The sequence below is a fragment of the Pyrus communis genome, chromosome 7, assembly GCF_963583255.1.
Source record: "Pyrus communis chromosome 7, drPyrComm1.1, whole genome shotgun sequence".
Lineage (NCBI taxonomy): Eukaryota > Viridiplantae > Streptophyta > Magnoliopsida > Rosales > Rosaceae > Pyrus > Pyrus communis.
In genome coordinates this window covers 10,005,474-10,016,289 of record NC_084809.1, presented here as the reverse complement: position 1 = coordinate 10,016,289, position 10,816 = coordinate 10,005,474, and the positions used below count along the sequence as shown (strand labels likewise).

The 10,816-nt window shown below is 34.6% G+C and overlaps 1 protein-coding gene across 1 annotated transcript; it reads right to left on the bottom strand.

The window, feature by feature from the left end:
- Positions 1-1,193: 1,193 nt before the first annotated feature.
- Positions 1,194-2,236, bottom strand: LOC137741009 (uncharacterized). The gene has a single exon (XM_068480818.1). It carries the CDS (start codon positions 2,139-2,141, stop codon positions 1,329-1,331), a length of 813 nt encoding a protein of 270 aa, XP_068336919.1. The 5' UTR covers positions 2,142-2,236; the 3' UTR covers positions 1,194-1,328.
- Positions 2,237-10,816: the final 8,580 nt, after the last annotated feature.

Here is a 10,816-nt window from a genome sequence, read left to right as displayed (position 1 = left end):
AAAATCTAAATTGAAAAACCTATGGATGATGAGAAACACAATCCAATCTATAATATTTGGATCTACTCAATTAAGATTTTGAGAATTTTAATTATTTTAATATGATTTTGAAAGAGTATCAAAATTTAAAAAAAATAAAATATCTCAATGCATTCAATTAGAATTTTAAAAATAGTTTACGTACATATCTAATTCAGAATTGATCTTAAAGAATTTTTAAAAATTGAGGAATCTAAAATGCTCAAAGAATTCAATAAATTTTGTAATGTATTTTAAGCAACCACAAATCTTGACTCAAAATTTTACCAATAATGCTACTTTTACCATCTTATTACACCGCATTTAGTATACCACATGATGTGGAAGCTTAGGTGTCAACCTAGGTGGAATTTCTGTTTATTTTATTTTTATTTTATTTTTGCTTAAACCCTACCCGTTCAACTTCCCTGTTAGATACGTTTCATCTCTCCACCTGATTTGAGTCCAACAGATGATAATTCCAATGAAAATTCAAGCCAAAACCTTCGACTACATCGGGATATAACATGGAATGAAATTTTCATTCCTATAGAGGATTAGGAAAAGATTTTGGTGCCAACCAAAAGTCCATGAAGAAAGAAGAAAAGAGGTTGTCTTCCAAATCTTCTTCCATTCGGAAAATCCTCAGCATCGAACAGGAAGGAAAATATCGTATCCAATCCTCTTCAGATTTTTGTTCAATGTTGCTGGAATTAAAAACCTATGAAATCCAACGTTTGGCTAGAAGGCATAAACCATTAAAATTGCAAACTTGATTTGGTGGCAGAGTAAAACAATCACTGGGAGCACCATCAGGATATTCGGCCAGTTGGCAGTGATGAAGGGGGTTGAGCACCATCAATCGTCAGTGAAGGAAGGTGAAATTGGAGAGCGAAGAGGGAGGAGGCCCAAGCGTTGAGGCTTGAAACGGAAGCAAGTAGGTTTCATTATTATTTTTTAATTATTTTATTAATAAAAAGCATGGAATAAAATCATAAACATTCACCTTAGCTGACATGGGATTTTTTTAACTAACGTGGATGTCCATCTCAATTGTCACGTAAGATGGTATAAATTTATGATATATTTAGATCGTAAGAATAATATTAGCCAAATTTTACACCCAATCTCTAGAATTCAATTAATTTCATCAAAATGCATGAAAATATAAATCCAGTCAAATCTCTCAAAATTCTCAAAATCCTAAATACACTTATAATCAACTTAAGAAAACGAAGAAAAAGTAAGATTATTATTGGCACTCCTTAAAATATTTAAGCACGAAATTTTTAATGTGATAATAACAATTCTTACAAAAATCTCCCCATTCTTCTGCTGTATGCCATTTTCAACAGACCTTCACGTCCAGGAAACCGTTTCGAATTCTCCACCATCCAATCCTCACCGTCACTCTCTTTCTCCCTCCCTAATCCAACTCCATTTCTAACACTACCCCCACTCTTTTCAAAAATCCCCAACTTGTCCTCCCTCCTCATTCTCTGCCTCACCCTCACTCTCCTCTCCCTCCGCCTCTCTCCGACCTCCCCCAAATCCTCCACTACCTCCTTCTCCTCTTCCCTCTCCTCCCCTCTCTCTCCTCCCTCCTTCTCACTCCTCCTCGGAATTCTCCCCCCTTTCGACGTCCCCAAAAGCTCAAAGTTCACCCTGCTCCACCCAATTTTGTCCTCATTATCCCAACCGAACCTCTCGCTGATCTCCAACAGCTCCGAAACTCCACCGGCGGCGATAGAATTCCTCCGATTCCCGTTCAGGATGTTCTCCGCCACCTCCCACTCGATCCGGTCCCGGTAAACGGCGTCGTCGAGGACCTGGTCGGCGAGCTTGGCCCAGTCCTCGAAGTCGCGAGCGCGGAGATTTTTGGAGACCCACTTGAGGTAGGCGGAAGGGAGGGTGCCCAGCATCTTGCCCTTGTGTTTTCCGAAGTCTATGACTCTGTCTCTGGCGGGCGGCGGCGGCGGTGTTGAGGCGGAAAGAGAAGGTGGTTTGGGGGGTTTTGTGGGTTTGAAGGAGCAGGAGAGGCGGAGGGGGTGCGGAGAGGCGTGGGAGAGTGGTGGGTTTGACGGCGGAGTGTGGAGGCGGAAGAGAGTGCTTAGAGTAGTCATGGATGGAGGAGGAGGAGATAAGGTAGAGAAAACAGAGTATGTGAAACAGTGAAAGGAGGTGTGCGAGTGACTGAGTGTGCCTTTTTGAACCCAACTTTTTCATAACTAAACCCAAGTATTCTAATGAACAATGGGTAACAAAGTTCCAATTTCACCCCTTATGGCGCATTGGTCAAAAAGAAATTATTTATTGACAAATAGATACTCAAACTGCGGATGGGAGGTGAAAATTTTATCTCATGATCAAAGATATATATTTGAGATTTGCTAATTTGAGTATTTTCTATTCTTTAGTGTAGGGGTTAATTACTATTTATAATTTGATACAAATTTATATTTACGGAATTGGTTGAAATGTGTTCTTAATAGATTTACATGCGTTGATAAAAATTGTTTGTCTCCAACCAAATAATATCGTGAAGTACTTTTAAAATGGTTGAAAACACTTTTTGAAACCAATACTTAATAAAAATCAAAGTAGATCCTAGAAGTTAGAAGTACATATTTGATGTTTCTTTCAAAAAACATTTAAAAATATTTTTAGAATCCAAAATCAATTTCACTAAAAACTTTTAATCATTTTAAAAACAAGAGAAGGCCCACCACACAAAAGCAATTCACTAACACAGAAAATATAAGCTATCATGTCATGTTCACCTGTGAGGCATCAAAACACAAAAAAATAGAGAATTAATCTCAAAATGCTTGGTGAACGTTGTTTGCTTATGATAGTTGTTTAGTAGTTAGCAGTCGAATTTTTTCGCTGGAACTAGTGTCGTACTTGTACACTATGTGACACTCAAATTACACCATGTTGAAGTAGGTAAACCTAAAATTGGTAATCTTAAATACTACAAAAGTTGGTGAATGTATGAGAATGAATGCCTAAATTTTCATTCTCTCTTATCTTAGAGCTCTCACATTAGATAAAATCTTGAGCGTAATCGGGAAAATACATGGTGAAAACTTTCATCATATTTGAAGCTAGTAACTTAGTATACTTTTTAAGTTGGGGTTATTTTTGGATGATGGGTTGGATATTGTTATGAATATTCCTTGTTGTAGATACATGAGGTTGGCGAGGTTCGTTTCAGACCAAGACCTAGGTTCGAGTTTTGCTGCAACAATTCCTCTTAGTGGACAATTTGTAAAAACCAAAAAAAGAGTTTAGAACCCCCTCTATAAGTTCTCAAAGAGGCTTATAATAAGCTCTCTAACAAGTACACTGAAGAAATTGCATAAACAATAAGAAATCGGATTATCTAAACTTGCAAAATCAAGTAACCTGATTTTGTCTAAAGTATCTTTAGTTGAGAAGATCACAAATATACTTGCGTATGATTTCTGGTTGTATTTATCTTTTCTGTACTTCAATCCAATCCTGGGAAGAGGAAACCCATCTTATTGTTCATGCTAAGGTGTTTGTTCATGAAAAAATTTAAAGTTTATTTAATAGTTAAAATCTTAAGTCTATAGGTTATTGGTGAGGAGCACCACTTGTCATGCTAAGGTGTTTGATCATGAAAAAATTTCTCGTAGTGCACACTACTTGATAAGGTGGGGTCCACTTTTAACTGGTGATGTGTACTGGTCCTATTGGACCTGTGGTGTTTTTTTATTCTTTGGGTAAATGGGCCTTGAGCTCCAACGAGCATAATTAAGGACTGCTACGAGAGGTGGAGCATATCATTGGCATATTCCATTTTTGGGTCTTGGTAAACAAATTTGGCATTTTTTAGGAAGCTGTTATTAGCACTTTCAAAATCTCAATCCACGCTCCTTATGTATTTTTGATTTATCTATTTTAATTCTTTTAATGTGATTTCTGATTTTGCCCTTGTATTACTTTTAATGTGCCTAGAATTTTGAAAACCTAATTTTAATGACTAAAATAAATTGGTGGGAATACTTTGATTTTGAGCATGTTTTTCTTTTTTTTGAAAGCCTCATTAATCTTTCATTTGGAATTGATTTTGTTGACGAAAAAAATTGAAGAGATTTATGGTAGATTTGTTTTCTTTCTAGATTTCCTATGAAACAAATAGCATAGCAAATGTCACAAATAACATATTTCTTCCTTCTTTTCAACAAAATAAAATTGTTGCTAAAGGTAACAAGTAATCCTTCTAAAATATGACATAATAGTTGTGGCTATCTGTCACATCCCGTCTTGAGTGGGACCACTTCCCGGGCTCGACTCCGCCATAGCACAATATTGTTCATTTTGGGCCTCAACCACACCCTCACGATTTTGTTCCTAGGAACTCACATGAGAACTTCCCAGTGGGTCACCCATCCTAGGATTGCTTTCGCACGAACTCGCTTAAGTTCGGAATTCCGATAGAACCCGAAGCCAGTGAGGTCTCAAAAGGCCTCGTGCTAGGTAGAGATGAGAATATGCATATAAAGCTTACAAGATCCACTTCCCTGGACGATGTGAGATTTTACACTATCACAGTTCATATCTTGAACATCATAACAAGGAATAATCTCATGTTCTTTTTCTAGAATTTTAACCATGTCAATGCAAAGTTAAATAATTATAAACATAGCATCCAAACATATATGTATCAGCAATTGCCTCTACATCTCAAACCAAGCCTGAAGCCTGTTTCCATTTCCTTGATAATCAAACTCTAATCTTCAATTGCCTCCACATCTCAATCAAGCACACAAATATGTATCAGCAAAGTGCATAACCTATATATCATAATAAAATATACCAAAACAGATAGAAAACATATATAAATATGTCCTATATATATTCAAACTCACATTAAAATACTAATGATAAAAGGTGTGGTCTATTTGCAGACTTTAGTTGTTACACATGCAAGAGAAATTTCAGTCGAGGGAACACAAATTAATTTTAAGTCCCAACCGAGATGAACGTGATTCAAAGAGTAGTTATAAAAAGAGAACGTACAAGTATGTCTCTGTTCAAAATCTGCAATCATACCACAGAAATCATGCAGCTGTCTCGTTGAGTTCATAGGTCCAATGGTTGTGGCCAACACTGTTACAAATGCTACATTTTCAGGAGTTCTCAACTATCTCAAACGACGAAGGCTCATGTTGCGTGGAGTTAGATTCCTTTCTCTTTTTTCGACTTTGATGGACGAGCTTTATGAACTTGAATAGTAGGCTCGACAATTAATGGAAAAGAAGAACACAGAAACTAGGATAGTTGCCTTTTGGTACCTTCTTTTTCGGAAATGGGCATTTTCTCGTACTTTGATTTAAAATCTACCAGAAGATCACTTATTTCATCTATATTAGCATCCAAGTTAACATCACAAACATCACTAAATGATCTTGTATCAATCCTCCATTGCTTATGTACATCCTTCAAATGCAATTCACTTTTCATTTCTCTAATCATGTGTCCACAAGGAAGGCCCATTATTTTTTAAAAATAGCCTTTACACCGAGATAAAACATTAGTGGATTTTTCTAATCCATATTGCTTGTGTAACTCATCTAGTGCAAACATAGATACATGAGTAACAAGTTCTTTAAAGAAAGGAATTCGAAGTCTATGTGACACACGAATCTTCTCACTTGAGAGTCGAACTTTGATTTCTTGAAATTGATTTTCAATAGCAAGACAAATGTTTTTTTACACCTCACGAATGCCTCCAGTTGAAACTTGAAGATGCTTCTTTAACATTGCATGTGCACCTTCTGCTCTTGAACTAGTACGATTACCAAAGTGCATAACCTGCTCAGTCCATGCAATAACAAATTTTTCTTTGAAAGGTAGCCATGTAACTGTAATATATTTAAGAACATAATTATTGTACTTGTCCTTGTATTTTACTTCAAAACAATTCCAAGCTTCGTTGAATGATGATTCATCAGGAGAATGTATTAAACTAATCCAAGTGGATATGAAATTAACCCAATCATCTTTGTTTTCAAAATGAAACTTACAATTTGTAAGAATATTTTTCTCAATATGCCAGACACATAAAATCTTTGTAGTTCTAGGGAAGACACTTTCTATAGCTTTCTTCAATAATTCCCTATCTGATATAATCGCCACTGGATGATTATTAATCCCCAGGAGTTTACTAAATATTGTCAGCGCCCATACATAATCCTCTTCCTCCTCTTTTTGCATGAAGGCAAAACAAGAATAAAATGATGTGTTGAAACTAGAGACTCCAATGATATCCAACATTGGCATCTTGTACTTATTAGTCTTATAGGTGCAATCCATCACAACCAATGATAACATATTTATCAGCCTTCGATCTCCGAATAACAGTTGCACACCCTTGCTTTAATGCAATTTCACGAACAATACCAAGGAGTTCTTCCCGACTTTGAAAGTTCTTTTTCAGTCAAAGAGAGCATTGTGTCATGTTCACTGATCTCTACTTGACTCCCTAGATAAAAATAAACTTAGTTTTATAGCATGCGACCCATTCGGTTCAACATAATAAACAGTAACTTACTAACAATGGAAGCAATCATACTAGTTAATAAAACAAAAGAAGTTGGTCGAATGAGAAGTCAATTGATAAGAGGGTAGAACTCATTACATGAAAAGCAAATCAGGGTAAAAAAAACAAGCATTCAAAGGGCAATAACAAAAAAACTTATTCATGAAATTGCATTGCACCAACAAATAAATTTGTCTAATGGAAAACTCCAATTATAATCCGTGAAATTGAATATCTAATTCATGTTATTGAGATTAAAATACAAATATGTTCAAACTCATAATGAAACACCTATAATACTAAAAATAATTAAACGAGTAAATAAAAAATAAAAAAAAGTCATGAGAAGACATACCATGAAAATTTGATTCAAGAGAGTTAGAAGGATTACTCAAGTTTGACATTTCTTCCATTTCACCATTGTAAATTTTGTCAAAACTTTCTAGTAGTATCAGGTCCATATATGGTTGTTCATCCATGAATTACCCAAAAAAAAAATGAAGAATTTTGCTCAGACTAAGAGGAAAATAGTCTGAGAAATGGTTGACTTGATAAAGCAACCACCAATTCTATATGGAGCTAGATTCTTTTGCATATATGCTCGGACTCGAGAGTAAAAGATTACTTGCTTCTAGAGCACAAAAGGTCTTTACAACTCCCTATTAATATTTACCCATATTTATGTCATCATACTTAATGAGGTTTTCAAGATTGTAGACATTAAAAGTAATATAGGAAATCACATTAAAAGAATTAAAATAGATAAATTACAAATATAGATGAAGTGTAGATTGAGATTTTGAGAGTGTCAATAATTGTTTCATATTTGTATAATGATATTTTAATTTCATTTAGTGGGGAAAATCCTAGTTATTGCCAAAATTAATCATAATAATTATAGAAGTTTTTTTTTTTTTGGTAAAAATAATAATAATTACAGAAGTTATCTTTCATGTGAACTTAAGTTTGAATCTTCTTTTCCGTATTTAAATGAGTTTAGTTATTATTACATTTTGGATCAAAATAATATTATAATGATAACAAAAGTTCAAATTACAAACTTTTTAATCTTGGGCCCACATACAAGTTAGCAATATGACGACATTGACGAGTCAATGAGTGATTCAGTTTCATCGCATAACATGTTAAATAGCTAAAAACGCATTATTACTTCTACATATTCTGTCATATTAAGTAATTAAGCATGTTATGTTGCATCATAATTTAGATATAATACAACATAGAAATATAGCAATAGGAGTTATGAAGGATTAGATGTGATATTCAACCTCATAAGGCTATCTCCAACCGAAAGGTTTAGAGGGTCAGAGGGCCGAAAATAGCCCGAAAATCATCTCCAACCGAAGGTTAAGCCAGAGGGCCGTGGAATCTGAGAGGGCCCCACGGAATCGAAAAGGGCTGGCCAGAAAATCAGTTTTCTTGTCGGTTGTAACTGACATGAATACGTTTATATTATTTAATATAAATGTATTCCTGTCGGTTATAACCGACAAGAATTCTTAAAAAGAATTTTGAATCCAACGGCTAGCTGACGTCAGCTAACCATTGCTAGCTGGCGTCAATTACCGTTGGATTCAAATGTTTTTTTTTTTTTTGGGGGGGATTTTTTGGGGCTTTTTTTATTTATTTTAAAAATTCTATTTTTTTTCCTATAAATACGTAAACCATTCCTCACAAAATTAACCATTCCTACCATTTCAATTCTCATATTTTCCTTCCTCTTTCAAAAATCTATCCTTCAATTTTTTTAATAATTTTGAAATGGCCTCTTCTGCAATGAAAGGTAGGGCTTGGACCCGAAAAGAAGATAAAGCTCTTTGTAAGGCTTATAGATGGGTGTTGGAAGATAGTGTGAGGGGGAATTGTCAAACAAATGACGGTGTTTGGACTCATGTGTCCAAAAAATACTTAGAGTTCTATGAAGGCACCACTCCAGTGAATATTCGAAACCACGAGAGTTGTTCTTCAAAATGGAAGAAACATCTTCAGCCAAGTTTGAACAAAAGGCATCAAGCATTGTTAGCAGTCGCAAGTAGACATGAAGGCGACGCTAATTACTACGACGAAGTAAGTGTTTTCACAATTTATTTTAAATATTTAATTATATTACATTTAATTTCATAAATTAATTCCCTTAATTTTTTTCTAGGTATGCCAAGCGGAGGAATTATATATGGAGAGCAGCTCGAAACCCTTTCAGTTTCACAGTTGTGGGGAAATTTGTAAAGGGTGGGTGTTATTTGAAGATCCACCACAAAGAGCTCCTACGCCGGTGTTCGAAACTGCATCCTTAGCTGCATATATGGATGAAGATGGATCTCCAACCATTCAACAAAAAAGGGTAGAAAATCTTTCTTCGGGTGAAGGTTCCATACCTAGGGCTATGGGACGAAACAAGGCGCGAAGGTTGAAGGAAAAGGTTCCATACCTAGGGCTATGGGACGAAACAAGGCGCGAAGGTTGAAGGAAAAGGGCAAGGCAAATGATAATTACGCCGCTCAACATGAAGTGGCGGCCTCATTGTGATTATTGGTGGAGCAAAATGCCCTTGAGGTCGAAGAAATGAAGCGTAGGCATGAAGAACGGGCAAAACAAATACAAGAAGAGATGGATGATAAGAATATGGAAATGAACACTTCGAATTACACTCCAATGAGTAAGGCCTATTTTGATAGGGGAAAAAAAAAAAGAAATTATGAGCCGACAACAATTGTTTATCTCTGACTATACTCCTACGATGACAGATGATGAAGATGATGTTGATTATGAATATTAAATTTAAGTTGTTTTAGTTTTTAAATTTAAGTTAATGTTATTTTTGAATTTAATTTGTAGTTTTTAAATTTAATTTGTCATTTTTAAATTTTAGTTGTAATTTTTAAATATAAGTTGTAGTTTTTAAATTTAAGTTGTTGTTTTTAAATTTAAGTTGTTATAGTTTTTTAAATTTAAATAATAAATTATGTTTGGCCCTATGGTCCTCGGTTGAAGACCGTTTTTTGTGACAGGGCTAAAACGAGCCATCTGGCCCTCTAGCAAATATGATCATGTACTGTTCATTAAAATATTAATATATTAATATCTTGGAGGAACTTGGGGAGCCAGAGAGCTAAAACGAACATTCTGACCAGCACTCGGTTGAAGATGACCTAAGTTTAATTTGCTCACCCAATGCACCAATTAACAAGATTATCCTCACTGGGAATTAGTCTTTTCGAAACCCATTGTGGATTAGTCCTGCTCTTCAAGCGAGAGATACTTTAGATTTCGAAAAGGAAAAGATAAAAAAAAACACAGATTATCCTCACACACTCACTCATTTTACAGAAATCTGAAAAATGCTTTATTTTATTGACTTTAGCAGTATGCAAATAATAGATAAATAAATGATAATAAAGATGGCAAGGACAAATAAAGACAGGGAGTAGCATGTGACAGTTACACCACCTCACATCCTTAGCCTACTTGCCTTGATCATTATTTTGTCCTTTTCCACTCTAAAAAACCACCACACCGGATCCTGGTAATTTGGAGGCTCTTGTGATTATGATCATTTATCGTACATAGAACGGTGATTTGAAATTTAAAACTATAAATCTCCTACATCTCCAAAAAGTACCTTCACCTTCGTTACAAATCTAACTGAAAAAAATCAAGAAAGATTTGTGACATGGACCAGAAATCATATTTTACAAATGTTGAAATAAATATCAATCTCGCTTATTCAAGTAATGTGTTGAAAAGAGTAGAACTTGGATATAAATAAAGGAGTTTTAACGAAAAAATTACAGTACTGTTCATTTTAACGAAAAATCATATTTTTATACTAAAAAGTCAATTATGGTACTATTCATTTTACCATTTATTTTGTCCTTATAATTAAAACTCAAAGTTTTCAAACCATTTTTATTAGTTTTCTTTATAAATAAACTGATACTCGGAAATTCTTAAATGCATCGGTATATTAGACGTTTGAATTTATATAATTTCAATTTCACTGTTTAAGCACATATGCATCTTATACACCGATTTAAAATTACAAGTTGACCGTAACCCAAGTTGAAACACACTCATGGAACTTGGAAGTTTATCACTGGTGAGGCAAAAGATATGGAGAGAGTTCAATGACAACACTGATAATAAAAATAATGCTACATATACTACTTATTTGGAGTATATTTCATAACACATGAATTGAATTATCAT